The 21,508-nt window shown below is 49.6% G+C and overlaps 5 protein-coding genes across 5 annotated transcripts; 1 reads left to right on the plus strand and 4 right to left on the minus strand.

Annotated features, from left to right (window-relative positions):
* The first annotated feature begins 140 nt into the window (after nt 1–140).
* BC939DRAFT_529197 (uncharacterized protein) lies at nt 141–653 on the plus strand. Its single transcript, XM_051561499.1, has one exon. It carries the CDS (start codon nt 243–245, stop codon nt 561–563), a length of 321 nt encoding a protein of 106 aa, XP_051411886.1. The 5' UTR covers nt 141–242; the 3' UTR covers nt 564–653.
* Nucleotides 654–3,232: 2,579 nt separating this feature from the next.
* On the minus strand, nt 3,233–4,835 carry BC939DRAFT_452497 (phosphatidic acid phosphatase type 2/haloperoxidase). Its single transcript, XM_051555814.1, has 2 exons — nt 4,477–4,835; nt 3,233–4,405 (listed from the first exon to the last, which is right to left on the minus strand). Exons 1-2 carry the CDS (start codon nt 4,651–4,653, stop codon nt 3,464–3,466), a joined length of 1,119 nt encoding a protein of 372 aa, XP_051411887.1. The 5' UTR covers nt 4,654–4,835; the 3' UTR covers nt 3,233–3,463.
* A 1,853-nt stretch (nt 4,836–6,688) lies between these two features.
* On the minus strand, nt 6,689–10,773 carry BC939DRAFT_452500 (uncharacterized protein). The gene is made up of 4 exons (XM_051555815.1): nt 10,428–10,773; nt 9,420–9,559; nt 8,263–9,163; nt 6,689–8,156 (listed from the first exon to the last, which is right to left on the minus strand). The coding sequence occupies exons 1-4, from the start codon at nt 10,579–10,581 to the stop codon at nt 6,754–6,756; spliced, it is 2,598 nt and encodes an 865-aa protein (XP_051411888.1). The 5' UTR covers nt 10,582–10,773; the 3' UTR covers nt 6,689–6,753.
* Nucleotides 10,774–11,297: 524 nt separating this feature from the next.
* BC939DRAFT_529200 (uncharacterized protein) lies at nt 11,298–14,855 on the minus strand (the record flags this gene model as incomplete). The annotated part of the gene is made up of 3 exons (XM_051561500.1): nt 14,781–14,855; nt 14,462–14,685; nt 11,298–14,362 (listed from the first exon to the last, which is right to left on the minus strand). The coding sequence occupies exons 2-3, from the start codon at nt 14,664–14,666 to the stop codon at nt 11,298–11,300; spliced, it is 3,270 nt and encodes a 1,089-aa protein (XP_051411889.1). The 5' UTR covers nt 14,667–14,685; nt 14,781–14,855.
* A 406-nt stretch (nt 14,856–15,261) lies between these two features.
* On the minus strand, nt 15,262–20,711 carry BC939DRAFT_169812 (pyruvate carboxylase). Its single transcript, XM_051550356.1, has 7 exons — nt 20,097–20,711; nt 18,829–19,072; nt 18,663–18,743; nt 18,128–18,580; nt 17,502–18,046; nt 17,173–17,407; nt 15,262–17,075 (listed from the first exon to the last, which is right to left on the minus strand). Exons 1-7 carry the CDS (start codon nt 20,292–20,294, stop codon nt 15,292–15,294), a joined length of 3,540 nt encoding a protein of 1,179 aa, XP_051411890.1. The 5' UTR covers nt 20,295–20,711; the 3' UTR covers nt 15,262–15,291.
* Nucleotides 20,712–21,508: the final 797 nt, after the last annotated feature.

A 21,508-nucleotide genomic window follows, 5' to 3' on the forward strand; every position in this document is an offset into this window, starting at 1 on the left:
GATCCGGTAGTCTAGTTTAGACCTCATCCAGGGCCTCGACGTTTTTTCCTCGGTACGTTCCCGTTCCAGAGTTGAATCCGAACCACTTCTTTCTATAAAAACGCGCCTTCATCCCACCTCCTTTTTTTCAGTTTTTATCAGCGACTACTTTACAGCCCAAACCCCGAACCAACCTTCTATCATGCGCAAGTCCTTCTCTATCTTCCTCCTCATCTTTCTCAGTCTCTTGGCCGCGACCACCTATGCTGTCGCGGCGCCCCAGAATGACACCGAACAAGTCGAGGAACCCGACGAGAGCTCCTCGGAAGCGACTCGATGTGTTCGCCGCTGCTACCAGTGCCCCCGCAGATCTCGCTGCCGAAGGGCTCCGGAGATCTGCCGCCATTTTGGCTACGGCCGCGGTTACCAGTATGCCTGCTTCTGGGATTATCGCCACTAAACGTCCTAAGGTCGCCTCTTCAAGCCCGCGTGAGCAGAGTTTTCACACACACACAGAGACCCTCGCGCCATCTAGATACGATTTAGCGCGTCAACTTTGTCCATATACGATTCTGTACAGTTGAACCTCCATAGTTCCATAGTTTGCATCATTATGGAGGGACAAGTCCCGTATTCAATCAAATTGAAACTGGTATTATATGTTACAATCCAAGCCCATAACAATCAACGAACATATCCATATCGTCCAGAGCAACCTGAAGGCGAGTTTTCGAGAGAATATCGTAATTGGTTTCCTGCACATCAACAGCAGCAGCCATGAACTCGTTTACAGCATCTTGAAGATATATTCTTGAGAATAGACCTCTTCTGCATAGGGGCTTGAAGGTGGTGAAGGAAACTCCTCGATGGGAACCTCCTCCTCGACCGTGCTGTTGTGGAGAGCGATTTCGACTACCTGCACCTCTTGGTCACTAACAACTGGCTTCGGGTCTTCGTAATCCAGGTAAGATTCGTCGTCGTCCTCGCCCATGTATCGTTATCAGAGTCTTCAGAGTTGTCATCATCCACGAAACCATTCTCCTTCAGTTGCTGGAATGCTCCCTTGTATTCCTCGCGACCCATTATCTCGTGGGCGACCTCGACAATCGCTGGTGAAGGCCCTTCGCTACTGATCATGCTAAGATAGTTCAGAACGGAGAAGCCCTTGTGATCAGCGATGGTTTCTTCATTCCCTACATATCGTTCCCTGAGCTCTTCCTGAAGACGATTGACTTGATCTGCCTTTGTCTCAACTCCCAGACCTAGCAATCGAGTTTTCTGGTGCTCAGAGAGGATGAGAACTTGGACAAAGCAATTACGAATACAATCAGGAGTCACCTTCTTCCAAGAGCTGACCAGATATACCCAGAGTCTCTCATTTGAAACTGTAGCCGTGGATGATCCTTTTCGAACGCGATAACTGCAAAGGACCTCGGCATCGATAGCCTTCGATGTCACTTGGGCCAAACCGTTCGGACGGTGCTTGACTGTAAACGTATAAAACTTTGTGAGCAAAAAATCCTTTGAGTATGCACTATCACACTGTTCAAACAATACTGCATTACTTACAAGGAACATAAAGGCTGCGTCTGTCTACACTCGCGGCATTACTGCACAACAACACCAACACCCGTGCAACCCGAGTGATCTTCTTGCCACGAATTGGGCCAGTAGTAAGAGTTGTTGAACATAGCCTTCGGAAAGAGACCTGTCTCATTGCAATTATAGACGTTATCAGGGCCAAAGTCTTTAAGCGCCATTTGGATCTGTTCGACTTGAGTCCGGTAGAGATCCATGTTGACCGATCCGCTTTCACCATGGCCGATGTAGCTCTTGAGTGTTCTCTGTTTTTTGAACTTTTGGAGCTAATTATTTGAAAAGGCAATCGGCTCTGGCTTTTGCTCAGGACGAAAGAAAATCTTTCATGAGGATCCACATCACCACAGCAGTTCCTTTCAGGCGAAAGTCGCCATGTTGATGTCTATCAAAGTATATGGATTAGGGAATACGCTTTCAAAAGTGAGCAACTGCATGGGCCTTCATACCTAAGGATTCTTGTTGTTTATATCAGGTGTGAACAGCCTCTTCCACAACGGTCATTGGTCTTGGCCAGTTGTGTACAATCGTTCTTGTTGCCACAAGCGGCAGCGTCGCCACTGCTTAACGGGTCTCGCCTTCCTTTTTGATTATATCGGTGTCTGTCCTAGAATGCATATTCAACATTTTTGAGAGAATGACTTGGAAGACATCTAGATTGTGTTCTAGCCCTGCACGGTATTGAGATGAATTGCATCTTATTATAAAGTGCATACTTCGTTTGGGATTTGTGTGATTTAAAAGCCGAGGTGTAAGGGTCAGAGCCAAAGAGTTGTGCTGATTGATTTTTTTGGTTAGACCTTGTCAGAATATTTTGTTAAGCAAAACTTCTGTAGTTGAAAAGTTCTAGTCAGAGCGTGTTATTTGAGGACCGGAGCTGTGTGACCAGAGGGGGGTCGTTCCAGATCTTAAGGGCAGCCCAAATATTCTTGCACAGTCTGGATTCCAGAGAACCGCTCGTGTGGCACATCCTTTAAAAACTCGCACCGCCCAAACGGTGACTCTGGATCGCTGTGGAGCAGCAAGTCGTATCTCGTCTTTCTAAACTAACAAGCTAGACCCACATCAAAAACTAAAGTTCGACTTCTTCACAGGCGGCCTGGCAGACACCATACACTAAATCAGGGGCACTGCGCTTAGTTTGATTGCCACGACAGCACATAGCAGGTGTTGCTGGATGTTGCGTTTTTTAGAAGTGCACTGAGTTCACAACCAATACAATCCGCGCTCTGGTTCTCCGCTCTGTCGCGGACCATGGGAGTTTTTTGTGGAGACGAACTCTGGGACAGCTTTCTATTGCTGTCTACTGTTTTGACTGCTGCAACAATGACAGACGACAACACAATCAAAAGTGTAGCCTAAGTCTATCGGACCAAGAACAACCCCCGTTCATCATCTTTAATGGTGGCCCAGTGGTGGCGTAACATAAGGTCAAGCATCGTTCACAGAAATAGTTATGGTAAGTGCGGATGGCGCAATTGTTCCTGGTGCGCCGGAGCGCGTTGGTCAATGACTGCGCTGTGTACACACCGTGCTAACGCCTAACGCCCATTCACCCTGGTTGCATTGCCATTAGCTTGGTAATAATAGCATGTGTATTGTTGTTCAAAAGATCACAGGCACTGTGTATAAAAAAGTGGCAGCAACTGATCGATAACTGGCAACATCCCACCCCTTTCTTATTTTCGTTATCATTCTTTATTATCAAGACGCCTTTGTTCCATGCCCATGCAACAGCCTTTGCGGTCGTTGCCGTCACCTTGCTACTCATATGACGGATGGAGCTCATTCTGCAACTTGCCTGAAGACTTCGAATTTCGCTACTGCCCTTGAGGCTAAACTGCTAGGTACCTTCATTTCCTACCTATGTATCATATTGTGCGCTCCATCAAACCATGTCCTCAGGCTGTGCATGTCCCCCGCCCACAGCCCTTAGCGGGATTGCTGAACTGGCATGGTACCTATCTTGATTCTCATTATGCGTGTGGCCATGGTAACTCTGGTCATTTCCTCGTCCGAGTACTCCCGCAGCATCTCCCCAACCAGCCTTTCTCGTAAATACAGCGCCCACCAACTCGCCACTCTCTGGAAGGTAGGGGAACGGCGCATTGCGGTTCAAAGGGATGTGGTTGTACCTCCAGTCCCAAATGGCCGCGTACGTCATGCGGTAAGATGAGAAGGCCATGACAGATCCGATCACGGCTCCGGCCACGACATCGTACCAGTTGTGGAAATTGTCGATTGTCAGGGCGCCGCCAATCAGGACAGCTCCGAGCACAGGCGCGTATATGACAATGAGCTTCCACATGGCCGGGTGGTAGTTAGAAAAGACCTTGAGCTTCGCATTCAGGTATAGGTAGAGAAAAACGAATCCGGCGAAGGCTGCAGTCGAATGTCCACTGGGAAATGACTCGAGACTGTCGTCGATCTGATCAATATCTCCAGTGCAGATCTCCCTTGTGAAGTAGAGCTGCTGGAATCCCTTCCTGTTATACCCGGTGTCTGTGGCCAGGCTGGTATCAGGCTTGCAGACATCGAGAAAATGAGGACGCAGCCCCCCGATGAGCCACTTAACAAAGACCTGGAAAACAGCGGCGCTGATGAGCGAGTACAATAGGCCAATGATTCCGTTGTTAACATCCCAGAAGGAGCGGACGCGAACTTGCATAATCAGGATACCCAAAATGGGTATGATGGCGGCCAGGAAGGCGGCGAGCCAAATGGGAACAATCTCTTTGCGCAAAGGGTAGGCAAACTCGGGGTAGACTACCTCGCCATCTGAGAAGGTGACGGCGAAAGATCGAGAAGGGGCAGGATGTGCCATGTAGACCTAGAGGACGAAATATCAGTACCGGCCTTTATCTCCAAAAATCTTACTCCAACATTCCAACATTGACTTACTCCGAGGCCAACAGCACCCATGACTGCCATGGTTAGAATATCGAGCCATGTGCATTTGAGCCACTGTCCAAACTTCGGCCGAGTCTGCATAGAGTATATATCGTGGTAGCCATTCGCGGCGGTAGTATTGTCGGCCGGCTGTGCAGTCGTGTGCGTCTTGCGAGTGAAGAACTCCATGTTTGCAGGCAGAGAGGTTCCCGAACAGTTTGCGATTGCAGTGGGCGAAATGGAGCTGTTAAGAGATGCGAATGATTAGTCAAGAGGCAGTGGAGAATGAGAACAAGAGAGGGATCTTTATTTCTGGTCGGATAGGGTCTTTATACCCTGTCCTCACTGCTAGCCATATCATGTAATGATCCTTGGGCGTGATTATATCACAGGCAATGAGCAAACAACCCGAACGTTGCCCTGACATCACATCCTGCGCTGTCCAGAGCTGTTCTCCGTAGCACGTCATCTTCAAGAGCACGGCTTAGCATACCAACCATTCTCTGTTTTTAAAAAATCAGCAGGAGCAGTATTCTACACCGGCGGCTCTCGAACCACGCTTGTAGATACGATTGACAACACAAGCGATGAAAGGGAGGAGCTAAGATTCTCTTGAGCAGAAGTAATTGTTGTAAGGCTGGATCTACGCGAGCTCCTTTGAAATTCTTCATCGTCAGACCTTGGAGATCTGGACTCGAAGCAAATACTTCTCCAACAGATCCTCGTATCACTCATCAACAGCATCACGCTCTAAACGCAACGCGTCGCGTTCTGCACGCAAAACATCCTTGTCCACCAGAGCCTGAGCCAAAGCATTGTTCTCCAACTGCAGAGTCTCTTTGCAGCTCCTCAGAGAAGCAATCTCTCCTCTCCAATGCTCGTTCTTGGCGAGCAACCCAGCATTCTCAATCTTCAGCGCATCTCGCTCCGTATTGACCAGATCAAGTTCAGAAGGAGAAGAGCGTTCCACTTGGGCACATTGACCAGATCAAGTTCGGAAGGAGAGGAGCGTTCCACTTGGGCACGTATCTTGCGACGTCGAATATCCGATCGACAGGTATAGCACTCATCGCGCTCCACAGGTTTAGGCCTGCAATGTTTTACCCTTTTATCTGCTTACAGACGATATGTCAACGAGACAAGAGGGGGATCTTTATTTCCTGGGCAGACGGGCCCCTTATAAAGTACTACCCGTCTGCACCACGTTAAGGGTACTTGTCTCTGCTCGTACGTACTACATAGGTCAATATAGTGCACTGTGATTCGGAAAGCCTGTGTGGCACTCGTGTATCGTAACCACTTTCTATGTTAAACGCCAATGACAGTTGTTCTTTCTATGTTGAACAAAAAGACAAATTGCAAAAAACATGAAAATGTTGTAACCTTTTCTCAAAGTACTGTATATTCGCCCAGCGGCCAGCAGATTGCCTCATGCAGTGACGACAAGACGGTGCGGCTGTGGGATGTGAATTCGGGTCAATGTTTGGCAGTTGTCGAAGGTTTCCATGAATCGGTCACAAGCATCGCCTGGAACACGATCTCCAACGGCCCCTATTTCGTAACCGGCTGTTCAGATATGTCTGTTCGCATGTGGCGAGTCATAGAAGTGGAAGATCACTTTCAGGTGCGTCTAAATTGGAGTTCGATACGTGGCACACTTGTTGTATCGAATGCCTCTATCCAAGACGCGCAGGGCTTGAACAGGGTAAATATGGGGCTATTAAAGCAGCGCGGCGCTGTAGGCGAGCCGATTCCACGTCCGAGTTTCCGCGAGGCCAGCAGGAAACTTATCAGCATGGCGTCCGTGGCATCTAGACTCAAGTTACCGTCAAACCACGACACAGCGGACGCCTTCCTCACCACAGATTCTCCCTCTGTGCAGTCAGCAAATCCGGTCGACTCTGCGAATGCCTCTTCGCTTGTTTGAGGTGAATACGATGCAATTACGAGTGCAGTATCTTGCTCTATAAAGCGTGCACTAATAGCCAGCGTCTTGTACATCATGTAACATAGATACCATAAATGCGGTATATTAGCCGCGTAGTAATCCGATAGTTAGTAATACTTTGAAGAGTGGTTGTGCAGTACGTAGTCAACAATAAACGGGCTGTAAATACTGAATTAAGGCGTAACGCGTAACTGTGTGGTGTTTCTTTTTACTTTTTATTAAAGACAACATCTACAAGAAAGTCTCTGCTATTGTACAAAAAAAAAAAAAAAAGAGGCGCATGCATGAGCCAAATATGTGTATGTGCGTGTATGTGCGTTTGTGTGTGCATATATGTTGTTTTACAAGTCTTCCATGGCATCTGCTGCTGCACTAGTTACAGCATCCATCGTCGTCGTCGTCGTCGTCGTCGTCAAAGACGTCTCCATAACATCCCCGTCTGATTTCGCAGAAGAGCCCGAGTCACCAGAGTTCCTACCCTGGCCTCTTTCCTCTGCCAAGCCTTCTTCACAGCTAGACCTCTCCGCATCTGGTTCCTTGGTTGTTGCTGCTGCTGCTGCCGCAGGGACTGAGGACGATACACGGTATTGACCCAACAGCTGCGAAAGTTCCGAAACCTTCTGCGGGGCCGCGCTCGCATTCTCAGCAGCAGCAAGAGTACGAACATGGATTGAAACCCCAATGGGCTCGCCAGTTACATCTGCAGCCACGGGAGCAGCGTTCGAGTGCGAGTGCGAGCGCGAGTGCGAGATCAGTGCTGGCGGGGGAGGCGTCGATGCATTTGACCGCGTTTTCCGTAGCCACTTGGCCTCTGCTTGATCCGCGACGGTCTCATTGACTGCAGGAGGTGGTGGTGGAGGACTGAAAGACTTTTGTGGCGAAAACTGAAGATGAGGCAACGACTGTGATTGCGCCAAAGGAGATGATGAGTGTGGGGTATTCATGGCTGTCAATCTTGAGGTCCCATGGGATGCTGAGGACGATGTGCTGGCTCGTGCGAGCATAGGAACTGGTGCAACAACTGGAGCTGGCGCAACAACTGGAACCTGCGCTACTAACGAGGGACTACTACTACTACAGGCATTGCCAGTGTTATTGCTAGTATTATTCCGCCTGAAGAATCGCCTTTTGGATGTCGTAACGGACGATGCTGTAGGTGCTCCAGATACCATCGAAGCCCCGTCGCCCATCGGTGGCGTGTGGTTCCCGTGGACAGAATGCTCCGCCGAGACTAGTGTCCCATGAGTAGACGTGGCAGAAGAGTGTAGCTGTGTAGCATTGTCGACAGTCTTACGCTTTCCAAAGAGTCCGCGCCGTTTCATCTGCGGACTATTCTCCGCTGTGATAGTACCAGCGGCGCTTTCTCCTATGACTGGTGACGTCTGCTGCGGCCGGGCGAATTCTGACACCGAAGGCGAATAGGCATTGGCATTGGGGCCTTGCGGGTTGCTGAAGCTGCCTTGCTGGTTATTGTTATTGCCACCGCTGTTGTGATTGTTCCCGCCTCGTCTGAAAATGCTGCCGGCCCACTGTTTCGCCCAACCGACGCGTTGTCGGACCGCTCTCTTGGCCATGTTGACGTTCATCCGTCCAGAGTTTTTCATCAAGAAGAGCATGGCGCAATTGCTGGCAAACAGCACAACGATGAAGAAGTCGAAGCTACAGTAGCGAACGACCAGCGTGAAGGCCGTCAGCATCAGTAGCGTTCGCCGTCGCTGACGCACGAACGATGTCTCACGGACCACTGTGAAGAAATCACAAAGAAAGTGGGCCAATAAAAGAGTAAGTCAACATTGTTCCTCAGCAGTGATCGCATTCCCATCATGCTGCAGCCATGCAAACTCACTTACTAGCAAGGGTCATTTTGTTGCCGTTCTTAGGGTCCGGCTCTGGATATGTCAACAGCGCAATAAACTGCAGGGGAATTTCCAGCCATGGATTGGGCTTGTCCTTGTCCTGGCTCTTTTGCTGCACTGGACCTTCGGGCCCTTCGATCCAATTAACGAGGGCATCAATGAATGGCGACTCTGTCAACCAGCTCCACGGTCTGACGGCCACTTCTCCGCTGAGTGGGTCATCCCTTATGGTGGAAGCGTCAGTTCCGGCACTTAGTCCATCGAATGAGCTGAAGTATGACTGAGACGGTCGTATCCGATCCACAGACCGGGCCATCCGTGCTTCCTCCAAAAGCTCGCCTTGGATAATGACCAGCTCATCCGAGCTCTCCGATAGCTCCTCCGGACTCACATCCGGCGTGGGAAGGCTGTTGTGATCATCATGTTTGTAACTGAATTCGTCGTTGTGAACAGACATTGCGGTATGTGGTCGGTCCGTCAGTGGGATAAAAGATGATTTGTGCTCCTGCGCTCCTGTAAGCGATTGTTGCCGACGATGGTATATGGAAGCAGAGGATGCGGGTCTCTCAAAAGCGTCCGCTAGCAGTGCGTTTGAGTGATGTGGGGGCGAGGAGCCCGACTGTTGACGTCGTTGTCTGCTGTTTCGTAGCAATCCTGAGGTGTGCAATTGATGGTGAATCGCAGAGGCAGTTGCCAAATCCTCCAGTGAGATTGCTCTCCTTAACGGTCGTCGTGTCTTAATGCTGGTTAAGTAAGGTTCAGTTATGTCCCCTTGGGAGATGTAGGAAGAATCGGAGAGGTAGCCGTCTGCGTCATGCGAATGATCTTGCTCCAGATGGTGATCTTGGCTATCCTCTGGCTGCGTCAGTCCATCCTCTGGAGGCGTAATGGCGAGCTGAAGTAAAGAAACAAAATAGGACGAATGAAAATGAGATTAGACGATTTGGAATATGATTCAGTCTAGTTCTTTTGCTGGTAAGGTGATACCATGCGATCCTAATTGCGCCATGGTCCCCCTCTTTTTTTTTTCTCCTTTCCTCGCCAATGAAAGACTTTACGTAATGTTCCTGCTTCCCCTGGCATAGCAAATGTCAAGGCAAAAAAAAAAAAAAAAAAAAAAAAAGATAATGATAATGATAGATAATATTTACGATGCTGTTGCGTCCAAAGGTCGACTTGAGCCAGGTGGAAATCTTTTTGGACGTGACCTTGCCCTGGATCGACACACGGGCCATCCTCGACAGGAACGCGAGTTCTTCCTGCAACAGGTCCACAGAATCGCCCTCGGCCACTGTATTGCATTTATGGGAATCATAAACAAATCGATCGCATACGAATACAAAACAGAGAGAATTGTACGGATTAATACCGTTGAGATTATTATTAGTGCATGAGCATGAGCACGAACATGACTAGCATGAGAATTTTGTGTCACACATGAGAGTGTAAAATGTAAAAGTGGGGTGAGATGAAAGGCGGGCTGCAGTTTTTTTTTTGTCTGCTGGATTATGAAAGAACCTTGGTTCGCATCAGCGAGGAACCAGAGGAACTTTAAAATAAAAAAGAGCACATTGCGAATGTGCTCAACAAACAGAGGAGTGAGAAGACAGGTTTGTTCTCATCCGGGACTGGGATCGTTTGTCCGCGTACAGTAGTACACGAATCGGACGATGTTTGGCGAATGTAATAGTTCTCACCAAATGTGGGCTGAGAAATATTTATAATAATGATGATGATGATGAGCCGAGGCGGCGGGATGCGGTGGAGTGGAGACAGTGACAGAGAGCAGTCGAAGGCGTTGATTTGTGTGGACGAAGTGCGGGCGTATTGCTGCTGTTGTTGATGACAGGATAAAGGAGAGAATACAAAGTGATCGGACCATGCGGTTCAGTCCTCGAAAGGGCAGTAGAAAAATATTTTTTTTGGGCGGTGTGGGCTGAATGTCCCCCAATGGCACACACATGTCGACTGCAGCAATTGCGGCTGAAGACGGCTATACCCCTCCAGTACCCTCTCTACTTTTCTTTGGAAAGACGGCGACAAAAGCCGATTTTGTATGACACGCATTCGGCTCAATTACACATCCAAAGGTGTTTAAAGGTGACTAGCAGACGAATTCATAGATGACCATCTGTGAAGACGGGTAAAAAAAGACTTGCCTCGGTAGTGGGGGAAGCCGCGGGTGATGATACGGAAGGCATTGGAGCGATGGCGAGGGTGGTGCTGCAGCACAAAATAGTCTGTCTCGGCTAATGGCTTCCAGGCGGATCTGCCGCGCAATAGCACGCCGACAAGCCTTGGATGGACGACCATCGACGCAGCCCTGTCGTTTGCTGTGCGATTATTATCTGAGTGTATTGTCAACTGAGGGACGGTAGGGGGTTCGTTGGTTGGTTAGAGCGGAATGATGAAAGATGATTGCGGGATGAGCAGAAAGAGGGAATCACAGACGGGATGGCATGGTGCAAGCGGGATGAGAAGTAAGTGTAGAAAAAGATGTATGAGGTTGATGAAAGCGATGCAAAAAAGAAGTTGAAGCTCCGCAATGCGGCCCAATAATGCGCATCCCTTTTGATTTATTACTCTGAGACCGCGCTCGGTTTAATATAATACTTCTACCGCACAACTTCCATGGACTTCACCATATTTCCGCGATTGCTTCCCGAATAAACCTTAACATTGCCTTAGGAAAACTAATTGGGGTAGGAAACGCAGCAAAGCGACAAGGAATAAGCCGTTCCAGCACCTTCGGTTAAATTTACCGGAAGAATAATTATCAAATACGAATGAATGTATAGGCGGATGTTCAATTGAACCTTATTTGTATATCTGCGACGGAAATGGACACAGAAAGGTTGACCATACCATCACACACCAGAGCACATGCAGATGCATGGGTGCATGGATGCATGGATGCATCCCGCTAAACAGTATGGGGCGCGTGCTATTGCTACCAGCTCTAGGGGCGCATGCGAAAGATGCTCTCTGTATTGCATGCGTATGTGTCGAAGTCCTACTCTGGTTCCTATCTATCTCTGCGACCGGCTCCTAAGATGATGGTGATGCCGCGTCTTCTTCCTCTTTTTCTCAAGCTGCCGCTGTTTCTGGGCCTTTAAAGGCAGTCCGCGACGACTGACACCGCCCTCGACAACCTTGTCTGTCTCCTGTTCAACTACCTTATTCACTTCCCGATCCAAAAATCCTACTCCAGGCTGCGATTGACTAACAAACGATCCATAAACCATCATCTGGTTCGGGTTTACATTCGCATCCAACGGCCCAGTCACCCTCGCTCCCTCCGAGGACGACGTCGACGATGACGATGTTGATGAATGCGGTGAACGCGGCGAACGCGGCGATGCTTCTGCCTGAACTGCACCATACACAATCGCGCCTATCAGCACCATCGCCATCAGAATTGTCAAATAAAGCCGACAAAACTCCACCACCATACAACACCGATGCACTTCCTCAGGTCCCATAGCCCGCTGCAACGGCTCCGGCATAAACCTATACATCGCCACCGATTCTTCTTGCTGCTGTTGGTGCCGTTGCTGTAGCTGATACGCATGCCAGCGCTCCCGTCGAAGACGCCGTCTTCGGGCACGTCGCGATTCCGACACAGACCCGCCTCTAGGCTGAGGCCGACGACAGAACAGAAGCAGTTGGATCCAGTTGTGAAGAGACCAGCAGCATCGTCCAGGCCTTGAACTTGCTCCTCCTTGATCGCTTCCATCATGAGCGTTTTGGTCATTCTCGTCTGAGGAGCTGTTGGTGTCGCTGCTACTGTCAATGAATTCACCAGGTGGATACATGAACAGGTCGTCATCTGAAGGCGGATATTCATACGTAGAAGAGTCATAGTCCTCGCGCTCCAGGGTCTCCCAATAAAGCCCCCACTGTCGTTCTTGATCCTCCTCTAATTCCTCCTGGGGCCGTCTTTGTGGCTGTGAATCTGTCTTTCCTTCACCGGGAGTGCTTTGATCTTGCTGTTCTGTCCTGAGGCGTGTTACTGAATGTTTGTCTTGAGTCTTTTCGTTTAGATGAGCCGGTTCTGTCTCCAATTCAGTACTAGACGCGCGAATTGATCCTGACGACTCTGCGTGCATTTCAAAGTTAGGACTTGTACCCTGCAAATCTGTACCCCTCTGTGTATCCGATCTCTCCGCCATTGTCTGCACCATCGTTGCTGATACTCGCGCGTCCGATGACCCTGCGCCTCTGCGCGAGAACCGCGACAGCCAAGACCGCTGTGGACCCCTACTCTGTCCATACGTATCTCGTTCGCCACCTTGTGGCACATCCTGTTCAGCTTGGCTGTCGTTTATAAATCCTGATGTGGGACCTTGGTGAGATACCTCTTCTGCATTACTCTCGCTAATACTGACACTCCTGCGATGGCCTTCATTTGATGATCGTCGTCCTTCCAACACAACTGTTGAGACAGGGCAAGGGATCACGCCTACTCGCCCCACACGGTCCTCAAAGTCCTCGCGGCTCAGATGACGAAAGAGCAGCCGCTGAAAAGATGGAAAGAGTAGAAAGTCTTTGCTTGTTCCAATCATGACCGCTACGCGATCTCCCTCCTGCACTGGAACCCACTTACATCCGTTGGTATCGCTGTCCAGTGGCACCTCAGCTGGTTTTGCACAACCATTTTCCTCGTTGGACCCTGAGCCCTCCCTATCCTCATTTTGCCTCTGCTCCTGCGCCTGGCTCGAATCCTGAGCGCTTTGCGACGCCTGCGGTTGCTGTGAAGAGGGCGGTCTTTGGGCATAGATCGATATGCCACCAAAACACTTGGCCACAGGTTCTGGGAGCGTGGATATCGCAAACGGCGACAACTTTGTGCTGGGCATGACAAATGGCTGCGGATTTGGGTCCCACCACGGCTGGACTTTTGGCGGTGGCCGACATGATCGGACAGCGGCGTCTTTCTGCCGCTTCTTTTCATTCAAGAGAGGGGTCTTATATCGGATCTTTGGATCTTCCTGCTGTTCTTGCGCATGTGCCTGTTGCTGACGGATATCCTCCAGCTCCACCTCGTCTAGCGGAGCTGATACCTGAACGGATTGAAAATTCCCTCCAACCTTGCCCGTATCGATGTCTGTTGATGCGATGTCCGAGTCAGCCTTCGTAAATTCCTTCTCTTGCCGATCACATTTATCATCCGTAATTCTGGTACAGACGTACTTTGGTAATCGCAGACCCCGTTCAGAAGGCTCCAGCAGCGTAATGTCCTTGCCCAGTCTGTAGCGCATAGATCTCGTCTTTGATCGAGAAGCCGTTGTCGATGAGGTCTTGTCAAAGGCAGTAAGACTCCGTTGCCAGCGCCTCCACTCCAGTTCGTGCTGAGCCTCAAGCTCCAGGTTGCCAATTCGACCTTGCCGCCATCTTTCCTTCTGGAGCTCCTTTTCGTGCTGGATTCTCTCTAGGGTCTGCTCGGATTCCTCCGCCGACGATATTTCCTGCTGATAATGAGGATCAGGATGATGGCGGTGATGCTGATGTTGATGGTAATTTGGTCTCGGAACTCCTGGAGGCCGAGTCGCCATCGCCCAGGGTTCGTGCCACCATCCCCCGTGCCCGGGTTCAAGGACAATAAAAAATGTCGGGTCTCCATCCGTGTCCATGTTAGTCAAAGGATTCCTCAGCGCTCGGTTCTGAATCAGCGAGTGGACAAATTGTGGGGTCTTTGGCGGTTTGTGTACAACTGCTGCTTCCCTAGATTGGTTCCGCTGATCGTGCAAAGGATCGTCGATCGCAATTGCGATAGAGTCCGGACAATCTGAAGGTTCCCGTTGGGGTTGGGGCTGAGATCGATGATCCTCTTCGTCGTCGTCTTTCTCCGAGATGGCATCCGTGTCTCGATCCGAGCCCGTACCCCCATCCTCCGTTTCCTCGGGCCTTTCAAAGTACCCAGGAAAGTTCGTCCTGAGTGCTCGAGAGCGAATTTTTTGGGTCTGAAAGATCAAGCGTAAGATGTGCTGTGCATGGTAATAATCTGAATGCTTTGGCGGCGCGGGTACTGTGCAACCACAGGAACATCCCTGCGTGGTCTGCAACCGTGCAAGAATCAGTGATACAGGTTGTCCTACGTAAAAAAATAAAATAAAAAAAATGGCGGCAAGTGTGAGGCGGACATGATCTGAACAGAAGGATGTAATTCAGATAGGCGATTGACTTGACTTACCCTGCATATTTGAGATCCTATCTTTGAACTCCTCATCCTTCGCTGCGTCTTCTTCGCCATCATTTCGGTCGTTTGCCTTTGACTGACGCGGACGATGGCGTAAATAGGTTGAGAATGGCTCGAAGGTGAGTGGGTCGAGTGTAGAGAGCGGAATGCTCCCGATCCATCTGTTAGTTGGAGTCACGAAATGGATCTGGCCCGACATGGCAGGCTTGCTATCTCAACTATTCAGTGCCTGAAGCCATGAGTAGGTGTTGACGAATGAAGCATTGAAATGACAGGACAGCTCGAGGAGCTCTCGTACTACAGTTGCACTTACACGGCCAACAAAGAAGGACAGCTGAGAAAAGGTAAAAAGAGAGAGTCGAATGAGTGGGTGGTCAAGAGAAGAGAGGATGGAAAAGTGTATGGATGCAGCGAGAGGAGAGGAGGGAGGGTGATGGTAGTGGTTCTGTGATTCCCTAATTCCTCAAGTGATTCCGGTAGGACCTGAGAAGACGAGGCGAGGTGTATGTGTCTCTACTTCGTCGCTCCTCCTTTTTGTTCACTCTATCATCTAAACATACCCATAGTCTATACATTCGTGGTCGATAACTTTGAAAATCCATGGTTCTTTGTGTGTAGCATAGAGACAACATTGAGTACTAGACTTGGTGTTCTATTTTGATGGTCTGTTCTTTATCAGCAAGATGTGCAATATATCGTCGATAAGCACCATTGTATGTAGAACAGATTTATTAAAGAAAACGGTATACACCGATGATAGATAATGAATGGTAATGATAGCTTGGCTATTTGTCTCCCCGAGAGCGTGCTCCTTCCTTGCTCTTTTACCCATGAACAATACGAGCGACGAGGTCCCCGCTTGACAACGAGTCATTCTCCTTGATCGGCACGTACTCGACCTTGCCAGAGCATGGTGCAGACACAACTGTCTCCATCTTCATTGCCGACAGAATACAGATTGGATCGCCCTCCTTCACAACTGTGCCCTGCTTCACGCGGATTTCGACCACAACTCCCGACATTGGTGCGCCAATATCGCCCACGCTACCTGGGTTGGCTCTCTCGCGTGCAGTGTGCTCAACGGCCGCGTTCTTGTCCTGCACACTCACATTACGACCCTCTCCGTTCAACTCAAAGAACACATCACGCTTGCCCGATGAAGCATTGATCGGTCCAACCGCCAACAACTTGATGATTAGCGTCTTGCCCTTCTCGATCTCCACATTGACTTCCTCACCAACCTCGAGCTTGCTCAAGAAATAGCGCGTGGGCAGCACTGAAAGATCGCCGTATGCCTCGACCTTCGCGCGGTATTCGTCAAAGACCTTAGGGTAAATAGCTGCTGAGGACACATCGACGTCGCGGATTGTCTTGCCATATTTCTTCATCAGCTCTTGCTTCAAACCTGCCAGATCAAACTCGCCCATGTCGGCACCAGGCCGTCCCTCAATGCGAGGCATTCCACGGATGATGGCCGTGCGCAAAGGCTCAGGGAATCCGCCATAAGGTTGGCCGAGATAGCCCTGGAAGAACTCGACGACACTGGTAGGGAAGTTCAAAGACGCGGCTTTCTCCTTCACTTCTTCACCGCTCAAAGAGTTCGACACCATGAACTGCGCTAAATCACCGACAACCTTCGACGAGGGTGTGACCTTGACAATATCGCCGCACAGCTGGTTGGCCTCTATGTATGCCTTCTTGATCTCGTTCCATTGAGTGCCCAATCCGAGCTGCTGTGCCTGGAACATCAGGTTAGTGTACTGACCGCCGGGCATTTCGTGCTGGTACACACCAGAGTCTGCAGCGCGAACGTTGGCCTCGAATCCAGAGTACAGCAGACGAGCCTGCTCCCAGTAGCTGTTGATAGCAATTACGTCCTCCTGACGAATTCCAGTACCCATCTCCGTGTGTTCGAGCGCAGCAACGACAGCCCCCATCGACGGCTGGGATGTCACTCCGGACATAATATCGACCGCCAAGTCAATGACATCTGCGCCTGCCGCAGCTGCCGCCAACATGGAGGCAACTCCGGTACCGGCAGTGTCGTGCGTGTGCATGTGGATGGGCAGGTCAGGGAAGCGCTTACGAATAGCACCAACGAGAATGGTGGCGGCAGTGGGCTTCAAAAGACCCGCCATATCCTTGATCGCCAAAATGTGAATGCCCTCGTTGACCAACTCCTGAACAAAGTTAAGGTAGTACTCCAAGTTGTGCTTAGTACGTTTGGGATCCGATACATCACCGGTATAGCAGACGGCGGCCTCGACGATACCACCGGCAGCTTTAACGGCCTGGATACCCAATCGCATGTTGTCGATGTAATTCAAGCTGTCGAAGATACGGAAGACATCCATTCCGCTCTGAACGGCCTTGGCACAGAAGTCAAAGATGACGTTGTCGGGATAACTGGTGTATCCAACAGCGTTGGCGCCACGGAACAGCATTTGGAAAGGAATGTTGGGGACTAGCTTGCGAAGCTGGATCAGACGGTCCCAAGGATCTTCGTGCAAGAAGCGCATGGCAACATCAAATGTCGCTCCTCCCCACATCTCGAGCGAGTAGGCGTTCGAAAGAGCATGAGCGGTCGTCGGTGCAATGTTGAGGAGATCTATAAAGAATGAACAGATCAGTATCGTATTAGACATTTGCTGGAATTTTTCCGACGATTGATTACAGCACGAGTGACGCTTGTATGCCAGACTTACCGATGGTGCGGACACGAGTGGCAAGCAAACTTTGGTGAGCGTCTCTCCAGGTGGTATCAGTGATCAAAACACCGGGGTAAGCACGAACGGCCTTGGCAAAGCCCTCAGCACCCTTCTCCAAGAAGACCTTACGCCATCCAGTGGTAGGGGGCACTGCAACATCAACAGCCTGCGTCGAGTCCTCCTTGCTGGACAGACTGGGGATTAACAGCTCCTTCTTCAAGAGAGGCTCTCCCTATATGAATAAAGTTCGCTCGAGTCAGATCTTTGTGCAACTTGAATAGAGCAATAACAAAGACGATAGAAAGACAAAGGAGCAGGTATCATACGATCTGACCAGCAATGCTGGGTCCATTGACGGCGACATCTCCGAGATAGGCCAACAGCTTCTGGGCACGGTTGAGCTGCTTGACCAGGTTGAACAAGCCAGGAGTATCATCGATGAAGGTTGTCCAACACTTGCCCTGGATGAAAGTCTCGTGTGTGATAAGGCGCTGAACGAAAGGAATATTGGTCTTGACACCACGGATACGGAACTCCACGAGAGCTCGGACGACCTTGCGTCTGGCGAGCTCATAGGTGGCAGCCGAGCAGGTCACCTTGACGAGCAAAGAGTCGTAGTGAGGAGTGATCACAGCACCGACAAATCCTTGACCACCGTCGAGACGGACTCCGTTACCGCCAGCCGAGCGGTACACCTCAATCCTGCCGGTATCGGGCTGGAAATTTTGCGCTGGATCTTCGGTTGTGACACGGCATTGGATGGCAAAACCGCGGATCTGAATTTTGTCCTGAGTCAGTCCTAGCTCGGGCAAAAGAATACCTGCAGCGATCTGAATCTGAGCAGCAACAATATCAATGCCAGTAATCTCCTCTATAAAGCGCAGAGAGTACGTGTTAACCTCAAGAATCCTCAGTTTGTAAAACACCCTTTTGAGCACGAAATACTGCTTACCAGTGATGGTATGCTCGACCTGAATACGGGGGTTAATCTCAATAAAATAATGGCGATCTTGCTGGTCAACCAAGAACTCTGCAGTACCAGCGTTCTTGTACTTGACATGCTTGGCCAACTTGATCGCGTCGTTCAAGATGGCGTCTCTTACAGAAGGGGTCAGCGACTTGGCTGGTGCGATCTCAACGACCTTTTGGTGGCGACGTTGAACCGAGCAATCACGCTCAAAGAGATGAACGACATTGCCAGCCTCATCGGCCAGCAGCTGGACCTCAATATGACGAGGCTTGTCGAGGAAGCGCTCGATAAACACGGTGCCATCGCCAAAGGCTTGCTTGGCCTCGGAAGTCGCGCGCTCGAATCCTTCTGCGAAATCAGCCTGAGAACGAACAACACGCATACCACGTCCACCACCGCCCATGGCGGCCTTGATAATGACGGGGAAGCCATATTCTAATAGAAGAACACCAGATGTGAGCAAATAATCGACTACAGTTGCGTAATCTTTACGCCCACAAGTGCTGTCCGAACATACGTTTGACAAACGTCTCGGCGTCTTTGACCGAGCTGATGGGCCCAGGAGTACCGGGGACAACTGGAACACCGGCGGCAATGGCTGTTCATGGAAAAGGAATATGTCAGTTGTCAAAAATGTGACCTCATCATAACGCTGCGATTCTTTGTCCTGCTGGGCTCCTTACCGATGTCGCGAGCTTTGGTCTTGTCACCCAAAGCCTCAATGACATGGGGAGCAGGCCCAACAAATGCGATGCCGTTGTCAGCGCACTTTTTGGCGAAGCTAGCATTCTCACTGAGGAAACCATATCCGGGATGGATCATGGAGACATCGTGCAACTTAGCAATACGAATGATTTCGTCCTGTGCAAGATATGCTCCTACAGGTGTGAACTTTGATGGATCTCCGATCTGATATGCCTCATCAGCCTAGGGACAATGATGCACGACGATAGAATGTTGGTCAAATGTGCGGATCATTTTATTCGCGAAGGGATATGACGATCGATTAGTGTTCATGTCTGAGGGAAGCAGTGTATCAGCTGCTGTAACAGGAACATGTTCTCGGAAAAAATGAAGTCAAGGCTGCAGCGCCGAAGAGTTCTTGACCCCTTGCTTTCCAAAAAAGAGCAAGTCCGAGGAAATGAAGATGAGAACACAAGGTGTGATAAAAAAAAAGCGACACAGGATGGGTCATCGACTATCTTTGCTGGCAATTGCTGCTGATCGACCACTGGAGTACAGAGTGAATTTCCCACAGGGCTAGTGCCATAATGGGCCGAGCTCTGCTTTCTAATCATTCATGCTCCTTGGTTTGTGTGGTCGTTATCAGAGATAATGGATAAACGAACGAACAAACGACCAACAAGTGGACGCCGAGTAGAGTTACTCCGCCTATCAATTGATACCGATAACTCTGTTGTATTTTCCACAAGGCCTTTCTTCTTTATCAGCAATGACCAAAAGAGAAGGGGTGTAACAATATCCAAAAAAAATAAAGCATATCAGCCAGATTTGATGGTTAAAGATGCTGATGTTGATGATGATGGAGTGCGATATGAGAGGCCAGCAACAGAGTTATGACCCATTCAAGGTTCATAAAGATAATAAAACTAGCCCTCATCAGAAATTCTATTCAGTCGTTATTACTCCGCCTGGCCTCCATCGATTTCGTTTCTTTCTGTCATATGTGGCCAAAGAGGGAACAGTCACCACTCTCTTTATTCCCAGCCCACCCAAAACCCAATGACCTGAAAAGTAAAATAAAAAAACTCTAACCCCGCATTCTGAGTATGCCTGCTTTGAGCAAACACCCTTTTTTCCAGCTTGATGGCATTGTCGAAATGTTCATTGGTGCCTGGATGATGCTTCTCCGTTTTCCCTCTTGGCTGCTATTTTTTTTTTTTTTTTTTTTTTTGCAAGTTTCCCACACATCCTTGTCAAAAATGCTTACCTTATAGCGATGCATCGAGAGTCTGTCTTCGTACGAAAACAGGGCCACGGTCTTCATGGCCAGCTCGTGTGCGGAGCGGAAGACGCGGATGGCAATCTCGCCACGGTTGGCGACGAGAATCTTTTTGAGTACATCGTCTGGATGGGCGGTTGTGGATCGACGGATGGTATCGACGGTATGTTCCTCGGGGTGGACCATTGGTAACGATTACTTCTGGTTCCTGTTAAACGTAGATCTTGAGGCCGGTATAAAGGAGTGCAGAGGGAGCGATAGTAGGAAGCAGACTGAAGAAAAGAAGAGGAGAGTCGGTGGCGTGGGAGTAAAAGGTGGTGAAGAAAAGAAGGGAAGAAGGGAGGGAGGAGGAGGAGAAAAGAAGAGAAAATGAGGGAACGGACGTTCATTTTATTTCAAAAGAAGTCATCGCGTCCATTCATTCGTCCGTTTGATTCATTCACGCGTTCCTTCAGTTCGTTCGTGCAGTCAGTCAGCGTCATATTCTACTCCACTAAAAGACACGTCCCCATTTTTGATCTTCCTTGACCCACCCCAAATGAGGGGGGTATTAAGTACTTTAGCTTCTTTTCAGCACCTACAGTAGACACTCCATCGTACATTTCAACAATAAAGTATGGCAAACGCTACAGGAAGGGATATGGGAGATGCATGCATGTCATCTTCCATCCGTCCTCTCCCATTGTCCTTCCTGTTAATTTTCGTGATTCGTATGCACTGACAACCCACAAACATGTGGTCCAGCCAGCCATGTTACATGTGTAATCCCCGAGAAAATGAAACAGTCGTACGCCCTATTTTAATTCGGTCGCGGTAGCAGCAGGTTCAGGTGGAAAGAAAATAGCACACAACGTAGCCATTGACGCGCTCAGTCCGGATCACTCCAACCCAACAATCCTCGTGGACGTCTCAGCCCTCGCGCCTGTTGTACTATGCCAAGACGTTCGCTTCCCGAACGCGTATCGTAGTGGTCAGCATAGAGTACGGAGCAAACACCTGGTGCATACGTTTGGGTTCTGTGTCACTCGACGGACTTGTACATGGACCATACGGATATGCGGGACCCGTGTAGAATGATCCACTGGCTAATAGACTACAGTAGAGGAGTATGCGTTTTTTTTTTTTTGTGGGGATGAAGATCTCCCTTTTTCATTTTTAGTTAGACGGACCTAAAAGGACAGCGATCGATGTTGTCACTGGGCAAAATGAATAGAGTATGCCCCCGGTCTGCGTCCGTACTCACCCCTGACAAGCTCCAAGGACTGGCTGGGCAAATGAAACTTTCACGACGGTACCCTGCAATCCAACCGATTATTTTTTTTAAAACAAGATGGAATGTGAAATATGAAGATGGAATGTGAAATATGGGGTGACTCATGGTAAACGGACGGACAGAGACT

The sequence above is a fragment of the Gamsiella multidivaricata genome (assembly GCF_025024155.1).
Source record: "Gamsiella multidivaricata strain RSA 2152 chromosome Unknown BC939scaffold_35, whole genome shotgun sequence".
NCBI classification, from domain to species: domain Eukaryota; kingdom Fungi; phylum Mortierellomycota; class Mortierellomycetes; order Mortierellales; family Mortierellaceae; genus Gamsiella; species Gamsiella multidivaricata.